Here is a 17,354-nt window from a genome sequence, read left to right as displayed (position 1 = left end):
ACTTATGAAGATAACTTATAACAACACATCTATAAACAACATCTTAACTATATACAGCGAGCTCACCTAGAAAAACATCCGGTTGAAGAGTAGCTACCCCCCCCCCCCCCTTTTTATTTGATTCAATTTTATTTCTTTGTGTGTTTTTTTTTTTTTTTTTTTTTCATATTGATTGATTGTTTGTTTTTGTTTCTTGCGGTGTGTGTTTTGTGTTGTTGGGTGTGAGGGTGGGATGTGGGTGGGGTATGTTCGGGAGAAAAAGGGGAAAAAATGTGTACTCTGTGCTACAATTTTGTTATTATTAACATTTAATAAAAAAACCTTTGAAAGAAAAACATCCGGCGTACAGTTTACGTGAAATGTATCATGGACCTCTCTACCAAGTACTGGACAATATTATACCACATATTCTACCTTTATAGAAATACATCCACAAGTATGTATACCATGAAAAAAATCCAATTATCTAAATACTGAAAAACAATTGCTTCAATGAATTTAGTATATGAAAGATCTTCGCCTCTTCCCTCTTCAAGCACAACCAACACTCACTGGCGGACAAATTCAAGCGCCTCATCTATATTTAATTGATGGCAGACTATTTTAAGGGAGCATCTGCCCTTCTAGTGGCATGATAGACTCAGACTAAGGTTGCTGACATTTGTGAAGGTGGAGGATGACACTAAGATTATATTTGAGAGTACAATGATATTATGAGAAAGGCACAAATGAGTACGATACTCACTAAAACATCTTCTACAGCACTTTGGATTACTATTTCAACTGTGCTGAATTTTGCAAGACAGGCCAATAAGGCCAGAAAATGATAGAGGAAAATGGTATTAAAATAAGCTATCTTTGTTTTTTAAAGGAATGGCATCAATAAAATGTAAAGGTAGGTGGCACAAGCATGCACAAAGCCACAACCCAGCTACTAAAAATAACCATGTGTGAAAAATATGTTTATTTCCTGCGCTCGCGTTCCCCTAGAGCAGTAAAGCACCCTGGGCCCACATATCCCCCAGGCCTGGCCTTGCATTTTAGCTGTGACCTACATTTAATTCTCTCCACAAGGACATTGTTGGGCTCCACTCCTTGGACGACTTGGGGTTTATCGCTGGGAGCTGAGGAGATGTCATTCTTGACATCTTCATAGGATCCAGTTTGGTGGAATGCTATCCCCTTTATAGTACAAGTACAAGATCTCCTTCTCGTTCTGCAGCAGCCAAAACATCCACAAAACGTCAAAGACAAAAAATGGAACATGGCGATGATTTGGTCCTATAAGATCCAGGTGAATGCGTCTAGATATCCTTTGATGTGACTGTTCAAACTGTGAAGATTATTCCACAACGGGCAGCTGTAGCAGCACAAGTACAGTCTCCATATGTATATACCTTCCCTCATGGATCAAATAATACAAATCAAAGACATTTTGAATAAAGCAGTCAGAGTTGTGTGTCATCCTTGATTAGTTATTTCTCTGCGAGGATAAAATAAACCCGTTGACAGCACTAGGCAGGTGTTAAAAACACAAAGCAATTCACCAACTTTCTGTTTGCTGGACAAACTAGGAGGAGGAACTTGTACTGACCCCAGGGCTACTAAGACTTTGAGGGGAGTACCATTGAGAGATTGCTCAACTCTACACGCTGAATTTTGTCAACACAAGCAAAGAAAATGCACACTGACAGATGAAGATGTGTGCCGATTTGCCTATGCAGCTTGGATGAGGCCTAGCAGAGGGTGTGAGGATTCATACTGAAATGTTTAGTTGAGACTTAGACCCTGTTTCCACCTGGCATTAATATGTGGTTTTTAGGATCCGATCGCGCTAACTACAGGTGGAAACACGCTCAATGCGCATTGAATGCGCATTGAAATTATCCACATTCGGAGGTGGTTTGAGACCACTTATCCACATACCCATTAACAGTGGAAACGCGTATGCCCATCTCATACACATTAGGCCCCGCCCACTCAACTGCGGCGAGTGACTGGGCGGAAACGCGTACTCATTCACGCGACAATTCACGTCATAAAAGCGCACCGTTGCAGGTAAACAGACCATAGACATTATAAAGGCGAGTTTGGCAATGTGGTGCAGCCTTAATTTGTGAAAGACAGACACAACCAATGACAACAAGTCGGAATGGTGGTTGTCGATGCCAAACTGTGTCTCCTCAATATGTTCCCCAAGCAGAAACACATCCTCCGTTTCAATCTCCTCCCGGACGAAGTGTGTGACTCGGACGTCTGGTTACTTATATCATATCAGAATCTTCTATGACTGTTAGGCCCACTATGAATATTAAAACACGTCGAAACTTGTGCCCTGTATCTTAGCTACATGTATGATCTTTGCAGCAAAGAAAACCGCGTGAAAATCAGTTTGGTATTTAATGAGATATGATTAATTACATGTGCTGACAGTTCATTCCACCTGCCAAACAGACTACACTGAGTGGAACGTGTGACCGGTCCAAGATGGCGCCCGCATTTCTCGCGCTCAACGCCCAATGCGGCGTCTATCCTTTATAATGTCTATGAAACAGACAACAGAAAACAGAAAACATTGAAGATGGAGTGTATAAGCGGAAATGATGTACGAGCTGATTTCCATACAGCGCGGGGAATTCGAATCCGGATCGCAAACGCGCATAGAAGACGCATTGTTAAGGCCAGGTGTGAACAAGCATATTACATTTACATATAACGATCGGATTCCTCAGAACCACATATTAATGCCAGGTGGAAACAGGGTCTTAGACTGCCATAGTCATCAATGGGTTAAGACCGTATTGCCTGAAACGGACAGTGATCAATTTTCATCTACTCTGCTATGCTCTCTCACACATGTCGGTTTGTCACTGCTGATGACATAACCGCATCAACGCTTACAAAAACAAGACCAATTGGGTTAATGCACACACCCTGCCAGTCACACTCTACAGTATTTGGGCACACCACAGCTATTTCAGTGCATTAAAAATAGCTTGTTTTTTCGCAGCATCTATCCAGTGTAGTACTATTTATGACAGGTTACAAGTATAGCCTCACCATTCTTGGAGCCATTTAAAATTATTGAAGCAGAACCTAACTGTCGATACAAACTATGCTTATTTTAAACCTCATGACGAACCACCAAAGATAAGGTTCTGCATGCTCTGTGGTCCAAAACCAGTTAGTCAGGCTCTAAAGAAAACAAACCTCCCCAACACTGTGACATTTAGGATGTGCCTTGAAAGCTCTGTTTTTTAAAAACATATCTACATAACCTAGGAAGGGAAGACTGAAAGAATAAAGCAAGTTGGGTGTAGATTCTGATTATTTCAAATATATTGAGACTCAAAAGATTTGACCCTGGACTGAAACCCTTACAGTATCTCAAATAGCAAATAACGATCCGTCTTTCCATTGGAGGCAGGCCTAAGAGTACGCCCACACTACACAAACAGATACACAAACTTCAGTATGACCTAGATACAAATTCCCTGTCTTCAAATGTCAGCGGGTTCAGAGAAATGACATGCACGGTACGGTGGAAAACACCTATGATTCACACAGTATTGTGGGTTCATTCTTTGGGCATTTTAAACTGCAGGATTGAAAAGAACACGTATAAAGCAACGGGGGGTGGGGGCGTGGGGGGGATGACTTATTTCAACGTATTCATCATGTTGAACTGATCGGTGCCATGACTGAAAAGTAGGCCATCATAAATGTGTTTGGCAATGATTCATTATCATAATTGTTCTATTAATAGGCCCAGCTATTCTTATGCAGCGTGTGTGCTGGCATTCGGGTCAATCAGGACAGGAGTTATTTGAAAGAGTGCATTTTAAGTAGTTTGCGACCGACACAAAAACAATGCCAGCACTCACAAACTCTGTTTATGGGGATTTTTTTATGTGTTTCGACGGTGGATGAGACACATGAATCATTGACAAACACGGAGTTGAATGTAGTTGCTAGGTTAGAGACGAAGCTGTTATCTGCAAAGCTTGATTAAAATTTTCATGAGCGTGACCCAGTGGATAGCACACAGGAAACTTGGGGTGGTACTTGCTCCCTCCCCTCTGTGTGCCCTCCGCTCCATTGCTCCTCTCTGCTTCCATCACTCCTCCAATTCATTCTTTCACTTATGTCCATTTTGTTTTTGTTTGATCTCATTTGTACTGTTTGTCTCATTTGTTCCAGTTTCTTCAAATGTATAATTCTAACAACTGGCTCTTTAATCTATAAGCCACTATTCATCTACTCTGTCTTCTATACAAGAGAATATTGGGAAAGTTAATACCACAGCCTTTCTCCACGCAGCCTCTGATCTGCTCATTTGTATTTCCTCTGTCTCCAGTAGGGTTTGGCAGATGTGAGAACTGCCTGTGTGGCCCGGGCAAAACAGTTCCTTCTTTCGGGGTTTGACTGGAGGACAAGTGATTTTCTTTCTCAAGCCGCTGACCGAGTCTTTGCCAAAAGCCCGAACTCCATTGTGCTGCTCTGATGTTGATGATGTCATGCAATGCAGAAGTACAGCAGATAACTACTGTTTGGTTTGTCTCGGATGCCATACTCATTTAAATGACTTAGTCATAAGGACATCCAGATGTGAAGGATGATGAAGCTAATCTTATATTTTACATACAATGAAACAGGAGTCAAATGGATTGTGTGGGGAAGGTTTTTTTCTTCTTCAAAATATACAGAGGAAAACAAGAGACACTGCCTTTTTTATTCCACAGATTCTTCTTCCTAACAGTCCGGTTAAAATGTAGTTGTGTTATTATAGTCCTGGCAAGCCCCAAGCCTCAAGCAGAGATGAGGATTGGGCTACAGAGGTACACCAGGTTTTTGTCATCTTTAAACATGTAGTCTATGCTGACTGAAGTGACCTGCGACAATGTATCAAGCTTTATCAGCCATAAGGGGCTTTATACAACTTTTTTTTTAAATGTTGTAGTACTGCCCCAAGACCTGTTAACAGACATTGATATGTCAAATCCTTCCAATGAAACAATGTACTTAAACCATAAGCATAGGAACATTGGCAATGTAAAAAAGAAACCAACTAATATATTTGAAGCAAATGCCTAAAAGCCAACATGTCTGTTTGTTTAGTTGAATAAGTCAGGAGCAGGCTAATTTTGCTAATATTACGGTACCATGTGTGCATCCCTAATTTCTCTACTGTTGACAGAGTGCACATCTAACGAGAGAACGTGGTTGGAAGGGCTGAAGCAGTGACCCAATGTTATATGCACGCTAACAGCTTTGGCTCCCTCTCTAATGAAGATGGTGGCCTCAGCATATAGGAAGCAAATGCTTTTCCTCAGTCTTGCCGGTTTGTAAGTGAACAAATCTGGATCGGGCTGCTCTGAAATGAAATGTGACGAGTGATGACTGTGTTACATTAAAGGCAGGTCTAGAAGTGGATTGAATTAGCCCGCTGTGTGTCTTTCAAAGGGTCCAGCCATTTCCCTTTCAAGTCAAATTCATTCCATGTATGCCATCTACTATATTTCCTACACAGACACATCTGCACATCAAAGAACTGTCCAACAAACTCAGATTTTTCAGTTTCTCAGACTCAAAACACTTGCGAGATAGCTGTGGTTTTCATTAAATGGCAGTTTGAGTAAATGCAGCTGGACATCAATGGAGGTAGCACATATTAAGCATTTGGGTATGTATTGTGAAATCCCATCAGATGTGTTCTGGTGTAATTCTGTTTTTCGGATAGGTTGGGTTTACTGTAGCATCTGCTCTGCTTAAATAAGTGGCCTTATATATAAACCTGTATGTAGCTGATGTATGAGCACAGAGACACAACAAGGATAATGTCCCTGTCTTGGAAATCTGGCAACATCCATGGACCCAACTGTTGTGCAGAAGCTATTACAGGAGTGTTTCCCTAAATCTCCACAATAAAGATGCTCTGATGTCAAGCAAGCCAGCTAGTCCACATTTTTCTAAAAATATACTGAGGCTTGTATTGTCTGCATGATTCATTTTCAAGAAACATACGACTGTATGCACAATTGCACGTGCACACACACAGACACTAGAGGATTGGCAGACTCCCGTCGTATTCCAAAACCAAAACAGACCCATCCACCATCTTTGCCACAGCTTGCCTGTGTTGCCAGTGTTTTTTTTTTTGTTGGTTAAACACGAACACACACACACACACACACACACACACGCGCATGCACGCATAAATGCAGGAGGGGTGCCGAGCTGACTGGGGTTCATCAGCTCGGCAGGGGGATGGAGCCATCTGTCCCACTAAAGGGTTAATCCAAGCAAAAGCACAGGCCGCAGATTCCAGCATTTTCCAGTCCTCAAATTGCTAGCTACATTCATTCTGGCTATATGATATTTATTTATTTATTTAGTTTTGGTTTTGTGGGGAGAAGGAGGGGTCGACGTCTATGGTTTAACATTACAGACACCTCAACCATCCCACCTGATTCTTTAAACCCCCCAAAATATCAAGAGTCCGGCAGGGAATTAAATATTTAAGAGAGTAGTTTTTGCTATGGTTTTTCCAATGATTGGTGAGCATGCCTTTCATTTGGAATGGAGTGTTTTGAGTCGGGGGGAGGGTGTTTTTTCACAGCTCCGGCTGGCTGAAAGAGGCTCGCAATGAAGAGACCGATGCACACACAAACACAACACCACAATGAGATCAAAACAGGCCTTTCACTGGACCTGTGACGTGCTCCATTTTTTGTGTTCCTTCATAAGCAATGCTTTGATTTATAAATGATTCCCATACAGAGGGATAAGGAAGGGGGTATCTTAGGACCGGAGGAAGGTAAGAGAGAGAGACAGACAGACAGACAGACAGACAGACAAACAGACAGACAGACAGACAGACAGACAGTATGAGATTAAGACATTTGAAGAAAAAAATAACTGGGCCAGTGCCAGTCAGCCAGAACCCCTGCCTAAAAATGCCCCCGCGCGCACACACACACACACACAGCCCAGCCTTTGTCTGTTTATTCCACCCAGAAAAAAAGCACCCAAGGCTTGCTACTACCTACAGCGACATGGAAATGGAAAAGAGAGGCATTAAAACGATACATTTAGAAGGGCGGGGAAGAAGAGGGGATGGATGGATGGATGGATGGATGGATGGAGATGAGGGGAGGGGGGATCATCCAGACAGGAAAGCAAGAGGGAGAATGAAGGTGAGGTACAGGCTAACCTTAGCATGGTGGAAGCTCCAGACAGACAGACAAACAGACAGAATGACAGACAGACAGACAGACAGACAGACAGACAGAATGACAGACAGACAGCAGTTTGCTGCTGCTGGAGGTAATGGCTTCCAATATGATCAAGCATGTCAACACATCACATACCCCTTAATACAGCCATCGCAGAGCTTAAGTGCTACAGTCAAAATCACACACACACACACAGTGGAAGTGACACTTTACACACACACACGCACGCAGGCAAGCAGGCATCAAAGCGGGGCACAGACAAACACAGACGGCCGCATGCATACCTGAGACAGACAGACACGATCACACACACACACAGCTTCCGTTTCACCACAACACATCAGCCTCCATTACTGCCAGCGATGTGCCTCCGTCTCCCCTGATGCCTTCTGCCTGATGCACACAGCCATCCCCACCGCCTGCCTCTCCATCCCAACCCCCAACCATTAAATCACAGCCACCCCTCAATCCCCCTCAGTCAATTCTCCAAAATCACTACACAAAACATCAAAATACCTCAGTTAAAAGATGCCCGTGAGGGGTCTTCTTCTCCTCCTCCTCCTTCCCTTACAGTCCACAGAACAACACCACGTCGACAGGAGAAGAAGAAAAAAAATCCAATCAGGTGTGGATGAGTGGAGGAAAATCCAGTGCAGATTCACATTTCCTTCCTCCTTTTTTCCTACCCTCCCCTTTTTCCTTCTCCTCCCCGGTGCGTCTGTCCTCTGTCCAGCTTTTGGCTTTGTGATGCTAAGCTAATGGGAGCTAAGCTACAGAGCATCCACACACATTGGCTTATAATGCGCTCCGTCTCATACCCACACACACACACACACACACAGGGCGCTGCGATGCTAGGCTTCTGTCTCTTTCTCTCTCTCTCTCGCTCGCTGACTGAGCCCCGCTGTCTCCCGTCTCGCAGGCACCCACATGCACACGCCCACCTCCCCCTATCGCGCTCTCTCTCTCTCTCTCTGTCTCTCACTCACTCCCTCCCTCTCCTCCTCCTCTTGGCCGCTCACCCCGATTATTTCTTATTCTCACAGATCCCATCAGTTTTTTCTTTCTTCTCTCGCCCACCACACTCCCATTTATTTTTTGGTCGTTACCAGACACTGATTTCCTTAGATAGAGGGACGAGTACACATGCTCTGACTGGCTGTATAACAAGTTACAGACAACTCATCCTTGACCAACATGAGAAGAGGACAGGAGTCAGGGGTAGAAGCCTAAAGACAAGTGTTGGGTAGACAGTAAGATCTGTGACAATAAGACAAGAGCTTTATACAGATACATTGATCTAAAATAAGTCCAACAGTAATGCACAATTTCTACATCCCTGATTATTGCAGGTGTTAACCCTGGTAGTTAAAGGGTGTCCAAGGGCAACTAGCAAAAAGCCAACAGGATGTACATGGGAATAAGTTAACTATGAAATAATCCAATATGTTGGTCAAAGACCTAAAGATTCATACAAATTGGAACCTCAAATATGGACTAACAAGAACAAAAATAAAAAAACGATTGTGTTGAGTCCAAATGGCCAGCTGCTGAAGTTGGAGAGAACAGGCAACTCTGCATGTGCAGGATTCATTTGTGTTGCTCTACGGTCAAAAGGAGGGGGGTTGGGAACAGCAGTGAAAAAAAAATGTCAAAGGGAGGAAGGTCAAAGGTCGTGAGATGCACCATTCTCTGCCAGATAGCCCTTAAATGTGTCCGAAATCCATACTTTCTGAGCAACATTCTGAGCACATAGGGAAACTCACTAAGTCAAGAAGTTTCAAAGATGAATTCACTTGGTTTTTCAGTGGGGTGTTGATGGACACTTTTGTTCCACTATTTCATTAGTGTGGCACCAATTAAATAGCTGGAAAGAATTAAAGTAATTTATGGCGGTGGTCACAGACATCTCACCAAACACAACAATTAAGAGTTAAATCGTTGGCCAAAATGTTGCTTTCTTTGTTGTTCCAAATTTCATATTGGCAGTATAGCTTTTTTTAAAGTCTAAATTGAACACACATGCTGCGGAGATATTTTAGTATTAATAACTATTACAAAACAAGATAAATCATTCATTTATGTAATACCAAATGCCAAAACAGTATAAAGCATTATGCACTAGTATACTTTACTTAAAAAGGTGCTCCGAGGAACTTTCAGTTTGTTTTCCTTCTTGAACCCCCTTTGGACAAAACTGCCAGTAATTTGATATGGCCAAACTGATTGTTTCTTGATTTGTAATCCTAATCTTATTAGATCATCAAATTGATGGTGCCACAATCAGACTTAAACGCATCATTATTTGCAAACTCCAATAACCATAGCACATACACAGTATTAGCTACAATTTTACGAACAAGATTTAACTATGTTTATGAATACAGACTCGGCTACATAGAAACAAAGATAGAAACAAATAAGTATCAGTATTTAGAAATATTCTAAATACTATTCTACCTATTTTGAGGCAAAGGCATAATTTGCTAAAACTACCTCCATGCCTATAATCCTGCATATGTGTGCAACAGTGGCATTGATTGAGTGAGTGCATATAATACATTAGGCCCAAGGGTGTGTGTGTGTGTGTGTGTGTGTGTGTGTGTGTGTGTGTGTGTGTGTGTGTGTGTGTGTGTGTGTGTGTGTGTGTGTGTGTGTGTGTGTGTGTGTGTGTGTGTGTGTGTGTTAGTGTGTGTGTGTGTGTGTGTGTGCGCATGTGTGCGTGCGTGCGTGTGTGTCTGTGTGTAGGTGGAGCAGTAGTGACTATGAATCTGGGGGACTGAAGCCATCACTCACTCTTGTTTGACAGCATTCCTTTGACTCTGTGGAATGGTGTTAGCAATACACTCCCCACCGCCATGAATTCAGGGGTTGAGAAATTTCTAACACATTTTTAATGGAAAGAGAACAATTAATCAATGCAGATCACAATATGTTAGTTTGTTTAACAATTGGTAACCATTGCAATGCAGAGGAAATTCTATCCAACATAGAGTATGAGTTATTTTTCATAAGTAGTAAACTGTTTTGATAGAAAGAAAAAAATCAACTGCAGGCCATCAAGTCAACTGTAGGGCAAAGTCCAGTGCCGGTGAAAGCTGACTTGGTTTTGTGATAGTGTAATTCAGGTGATAACTGGTATAACGGGAAGGATCATCGGAAAGGCATGTCCCAACGTGTTTGCCTAGCCTTGACAAAAGCAACTCATGTGTTAGATGTGTCACCAGCAGACACCCATAGAGTATTTGACTGACAAACAGCACATCCTCTTGTCTGATAGAAGTCAACAAGGCACAATATCTTCCTTCAGCTTTCTTTTGCCCTTCTTGATTGGTTTAGGAATGGCAAAGTGAGTGAGACCATTTATTTTGTTCAGGTGACACAATGTTATGATAACCAAACACATACACACACACAGACAAACACAGTCCTATGTGTACATATGTTTGATGTTAGCTTGACAGGCTAGCTAGAGCAAGCGTTGATACGAGTGTGTGAGAGTGTTTTTTTGCATCTCTCCATTCCCTCACACTCTCTCTCTCTCACTCTCCTCTACGACCATCCCCCCCTTCTTGCGCCCCCCTCTCCAACACCCAAACTCCACCCAACCCCCAACTCCATCCCCACGGCTTCAGTCTACACTTCCCTCCAAGCCCCGTCCTCTTAGCCTATATACGGGTCATCCAATCAACTGTGCTGCTAGCACACCCCCCCCCCCCCCCCCCCCCACACACACACAGACACACACACACATGGCACGCGTGCACATGAACGCTGCCCCCTGTGAAACCCCACTCATTTGAGAGGTGAACGCCGAGTCATCAGCATGGCAACAATCACGGTCGCCAACACTGCTACACTTGCCTGGATGCAGGAGGGACCAGAGCTCCCTTGTTCGGGGCTTGTAGACGTAGACGAATGGTCACAACAATCAAGTATTTCAAGCAAACTGAGCAAGCGGTTTTTTTTCTGGCTGCTACCGCTCCCATAAAATTGGCAGGGAAAATGAGAGAGAAATACAGAGGGAGAAAAGGGAATAGCAGAGGCGGCGAGGGGACGTCAGGCAGCGGTGTCATGATTTTTTTTGTATTTGTGGGGGGGGGGGAGAGGGGATGGGAGCAGGATAAGGGGGGGGGGGGGGGTTCAGTGGGGATAATGGGAGATTGGGAATGCTGAGTGCACGGATGGGGTGACCACAAGGGAAGCGGACGGACAGCCTCAGCGGATGGGGGAGGGTGTGTGTGAGTGCTGAGCCTCGAATTTGAACAGGGTTATGGGAGTTTTTGGAGAGAGTTGTTGAGTGAGGAGAATGGTTCATGTTTCCAGCCAAACTTGTTCATCTTGAGATAAATATCGGAGAGTGGACAGGTCTGGTGAACTGCGCTGCTCGATAAAAATACTCCTCGATCTGTAAAATAGTCTCCTGATGATCCTAGTTTTGCTACTTTTTTCGTACATATAAACAAAGGCTGTTGACTGGGGATTTCTTATATTTTGATTTAACTGTTTAGCTTCTCGGAGGTCTCTTTGTCTCCTTCTGCCCTTTCAAACGTCAGTCCGATTGAACCCCTGTACAGCATTTGGTTCTCATGGACGGTAGTAACACTTACCGTTTTGTAAATCGTTGACACAAATATAACATCTATTTTAAAAGAGGGCTTTCTACAATTTCTTCCATCTGAATGTAAAGAATCAAGCTTTTGTACCAGGTGATTCAATACTTTTGAACAGTATTCCTCAATGTGACCATTTTACCTGACTTCAGCAATAAAACAATTCTCAAAATTCAAAGACAGAAAGAGCCCCGGTAGTTTTGTCAGGACTTAGAACAAAGGGAAGTGGACCTCAAAAGATTTTGTAAAATTGTAAAACCTTTTTTTTTTCTTCATGCACATTTTCTAAAAACAAATGGCTAATCCAAGGAAGGTTACTGAAAACGCTGACTGTGTATTTTTTTAAGTAGGGGAGGTCCATTTACTACACTGATAGCTCCCATGTTGTTTTGGAATAGTGACACGAATGGTTGGCCCAGAGTAAACGCTCACTCGCCACCACCACCACTGCTGTGGTGCATACAGCATGGCAGTCTATAACAAACACGTCTGGAAGTGGTCAAAGTTGGAAGCCATTGAGGTACTATCATGTCATTATTATCACTTCTGTTGTGACTCCAATTGGTTGTTTTGGTCATCAATGGAAAGGAGGGGGTCGAAATATAGGGGGGTGGCATCAACCTTCACAACTCAACAAGTATTTGTGAACCCCCCTTTGCTGTCAGGTGAAAAGAAACAACTGCTTGAAAAAAGATGCATCTGCGTTGAAGATACAAGCTTTCAATTTGGGAAAAGTTTAAATGTTTAAAATGTTAGATAGAGCATGTAACAAGGTCTATTTTTTTCAAGCAGCAGCTCAGCAAGTATTTTTTAAATGTATATTACATTGAGAGTGTCACCCTCCTCTACAAGTGCATGAAAACAAAATCTTGAAATGGCTATACAAAGGTATGGCCTGGGGAAAACCTTCATAGTTTGTTTACTGCTAACAGCACCAGGATTTTTACGAATGTGCCCTCGACCACTCAGTGATTAAAACGTTGCCGTTATGGCCAGACCCCCACCCCTCCACGAGTGTCTGGCTGACATATGGCAGTGGAGGTAATGCAGATAAAGTCCTTTAAACAAGCCTCCTACAAATAGTAATTTGCATGAGAGGGGCCACAAATAAACTAATTGAAAAGACCATTTAGGGAATACAATGGGTTTTGGGGAAATGACAGGTTCTCCCTTCCAAGTCCAAAAGTAAGTGCAAAACAAAAACAATAATAATCCAATATGTGATTGTGAGGGCAATATGCTGTGGCTTTGGATAGTGTAAATGAGATCAAAACGTAAGTATCAACGTAAAAGCGATTTGTATACATATACAATTATTTCTGCAGTTGCACCTCTTATGTACTTGTTTTGTCACTACCCCTCTCTGCCCCCGTCTCTCTCCTTCTTAGTAAGTGAGGCCTGCTGTGTCAAAAGATAGTAGGGATTTCCAACTCCGGTATCATGCCAATGTTGAGCCTGCCTCTGATTGGCTCGTGCAGTTGATTTCAGCATGATATGCAAATCGTGTACAACACAAGAATGGCACCATGCAACCATCTCTCTGTTTTATCTGCCCCCCCCCCCCCCCATGCCCCCATGGCAGAAGTTGCACAATTATTATCACATTTATCACTCTATTACTATGGTGTTAATGCCACACCCTGAGCTTTTTTATAGCAGGGAAGAATAAAAAAAATATTTATATCTCCTTCAGCTTTTGAGCTGCAGCAGAAGCAGCTACAAAGGAAATGTAAAGCATCAAAAAACAAACGGGACTTTAGATCTTTTCGACAGTCAGGAGGAAAAAAAAGTCAAAAAACACCAGCCTCTATTCCTGGATTACACAGCAAGGCAGATACTGGTTAGTGATAGAGGGTGAGGGACTTGGATCAAGCCACGGCGCCTGTAATAACTGCTGCTATTGATCCCAACGATACAAGCCTATTCACTGTGGAGTCACAAGACCTTTCCTCTAACTGATGAGACAACATTAAGTGGAGCAAACCCACCATGTTTACTGAAATGGATGGATGATGGGGGGGCGGCCCAATTTGTATCAAATAATTGCTGGGTATCGGCTTGGTAAGCAGGCTGAAAAGTCAGTTGTGGGATGAAGAAGGATGATCTGCAATAACATCCAATCACAGTGCGTTCCAAATTATAATGCAAATTATATTTTTCTCAGATTTTCATAAATAGTCGATGCAAATGACAGTCAGTATAATTTTCAAGTCATCAACCGTTAGAGTATGATTCAAATTTTATTGAACAAACCTCCCAATGACTACAGTATTTTTTTCAAAAATAAAAAACTCAAAATGCACCGTTCCAAATGATTATGCACAACAATGTTTCAAAACATTTTATTGGTTGTGAAGAACTAAAAATGGTGATTTGTTGAATTTGCAGAATGTGGAGGTCATATTTAGTGACATCAAAAGCTATTTCAATCAAAAACATCTTAACAGGCCAAGTTACATGTCAACATAGGACCCCTTCTTTGATATCACCTTCACAATTCTTGCATCCATTGAACTTTTGAGTTTTTGGAGAGTTTCTGCTTGAATATCTTTGCAGGATGTCAGAATAGCCTCCCATAGCTGCTGTTTTGATGTGAACTCCCTCCCAACCTCATGGATCTTTTGCTTGAGGATGCTCCAAAGGTTCTCAATAGGGTTGAGGTCAGGGGAAGATGGGGGCCATACCATGAGGTTCTCTCCTTTTATGCCCATAGCAGCCAATGACACAGAGGTATTCTTTGCTGCATGAGATGGAGCATTGTCATGCATGAAGATGATTTTACTACGGAAGGCACGGTTCTTCTTTTTGTACCACGGAAGAAAGTGGTCAGAAACTCAACATACTTTGCCGAGGTCATTTTCACACCGTCAGGGACCCTAAAGGGGCCTACCAGCTCTCTCCCCATGATTCCGTCCCAAAACATGACTCAACACCTCCTTGCTGACGTCGCAGCCTTGTTGGGACATGGTGGCCATTCACCAACCATCCACTACTCCATCCATCTGGACCATCCAGGGTTGCACGGCACTCATCAGTAAACAAGACTGTTTGAAAATTAGTCTTCATGTATTTCTGAGCCCAGTGCAACCGTTTTTGCTTGTGAGCATTGTGGGTGGCCGAATAATAGGTTTATGCACAACTGCAAACCTCTGGAGGACCCTACACCTTGAGGTTCGCGCGACTCCAGAGGCACCAGCGGCTTCAAATACCTGTCTGCTGCTCTGTAAAGGCATTTTAGCAGCTGCTCTCCTAATCCGATGAATTTGTCTGGCAGAAACCTTCCTCATTATGCCTTTATCTGCACGAACCCGTGTGTGCTCTGAATCAGCCACAAATCTCTTCACAGTACGATGATCACGCTTAAGTTTCCGTGAAATATCTAAGGTTTTCATACCTTGTCCAAGGTATTGCACTATTTGACGCTTTTCGGCAGCAGAGAGATCCTTTTTCTTTCCCATATTGCTTGAAACATGTGGCCTTCTTAATAATGTGGAACATCCTTCTTAAGTAGATTTCCTTTGATTGGGCTCACATGGCAAACTAATTATCACAGGTGTATGAGATTTATTTCAATGATCCAAGGCGTCCTGAGACACAATATCATACATGAGTTTAATTGAAAAACTAAAAATTCAATGTTTTTGACACTTCAATCCAATTTGCATAATAATTTGGAACACAGTGTACAAGAGGTTAGTTCCGAGAAGGATATGAGGTAATCAGCCTGGCTAACTGGACAGCCAGTATTAGTGAAAAGGCAATTGGAAGCAAAGCTGGGTTTAGACTGAAAAAGTCAGGCTTACTTAGATGAATATCCAAAATGCCTGTGTTAGACAGCTACACTCAATCCATCCATGGTTTCCCTGACCTAACCTAAAGTTTTTTTGTTTTGGTTTTTGATGGGGGCGATCAGAAAATAAATGGTGCCACAACCATCTGATGTGGGAATTCACACACACAAAGCATTTCAAGACTGTTTGTAAAGCTAGCCTATCATCATGAACTGAAAGAATGGCTGGTATAAATGCCAGGACGAGTGAGTAGAGGTTGTAAAACAAGAAAAAATGGAATGACAGAGCAAGGTGTAAGTAAGACGGGCAAGGACTCACAAGGCACGGCGTGACGGTAGAGGTTGTCTCGTATGGTCTGCTGCAGTTCGTGGTCAGGCGAGGATTTCTGGAAGCGCTGGCTCAGATAGTGCTTCAGGTCCTTGTTCAGCTTGCTTCCTGTCATTGTGGACACAAACAGGAAAACATGTGGTGACTGCATCAAAACAACATACAAAAGAACAAGGCTAGCAGCCAGACATAAGAACATAACAAGGGTCAAAAAGACGCTATTAGAATTCACAGTCAAGTGTCAAACGGCCACAGTTTGGCTTCTGCAAAGAGAAACACCCAAGTTTATCTTGGAACCACACAGCAACGCTAAATGCTGAGTGTGTATGGCTGTGAATTGTGCACTTGCCATTGTCACTCAGAGGGGTAGCTGGCTGCAGGCTATTAGCTCTCCAACCAGCCAGGGCTAGCCAATACTAGAGACCGCTAGAAATGTCTGCAGCTAGCACCGTGAGTCAGCTCTCCTACCGCTACACCATCTGGACCTCAGACATACATTAGGCTACTGAAGGGCAGCGTGGTTGGAAAGTGTGTGAGTGTGTATGTGTTATTCTGAATGTGTGTCCATGCGTTGCCATTACGAGTCTCCCCACTACAGGCAGTGCTATGCGTGAACAAACATAACACAGACAGTATGACAACAAAAGTGAAGGCATAGGATGACAGAAAAATTAAAAAATGTATGAATATTCCTGACGAATATGAGAATCTCAGAATCTAAATTCAATAACAATCCTGCTTGAGGCAACAACAAACATCGTATCACGTGCTATGATGGTTCACGTCGCAATATTCATTATCCAAATGATTTATCTCTCATCTATGCACAGCTGCTGAGACCATTTGTAGTTGTCTTGGGCAAACAACCAGTCATAAAAGGCCCTGGATCTTGTTTCCATGGAAACTGTGTGTGTGTGTGTGTGTGTGTGTGTGTGTGTGTGTGTGTGTGTGTGTGTGTGTGTGTGTGTGTGTGTGTGTGTGTGTGTGTGTGTGTGTGTGTGTGTGTGTGTGTGTTAATAAGATGATAGAGATTGTTAGTATAGTACAGAAGAGAATTATTCACTGGTTGGCACAGATTACATTTAAAAAAAATCTCCAAAATATATATTGGAAAAATTTACTTTTTTGAACACTTAAATATATATAAATACTTGTTACTGTCGATATGTGTACAGGAACTTTTTCTTTGTTGAAATATGCATTGTCTAAAAAAAATAAAGTGTAACAAATATGTCTAAAGTGACACGAGGCATTTTTAAACTCAGACATTAAGCATTTTATTTAACTGCACCCAACCCTCTCGAACTCCCTCCCTCCAAACATCAGCAACTCAGACTCAAACTCATTCAAAAGTCAACTCAAAATTCACCTCTTTAAGAAAGCATAAT

The 17,354-nt window shown here is 42.6% G+C and overlaps 1 protein-coding gene across 1 annotated transcript in view; it reads right to left on the bottom strand.

The window, feature by feature from the left end:
- Nucleotides 1-17,354, bottom strand: part of magi1b (membrane associated guanylate kinase, WW and PDZ domain containing 1b) — a 133,747-nt gene that overhangs the window by 55,524 nt on the left and 60,869 nt on the right. The window contains 1 exon segment of the mRNA XM_080025451.1: nucleotides 15,958-16,074. Coding sequence (XP_079881577.1) covers nucleotides 15,958-16,074 — 117 coding nt within the window.

This window comes from Ammodytes marinus (genome assembly GCF_949987685.1).
Source record: "Ammodytes marinus genome assembly, chromosome: 4".
NCBI lineage: Eukaryota > Metazoa > Chordata > Actinopteri > Uranoscopiformes > Ammodytidae > Ammodytes > Ammodytes marinus.
The sequence above is the reverse complement of the archived record's forward strand: the minus strand, read 5'-3'. Positions and strand labels throughout refer to the sequence as shown.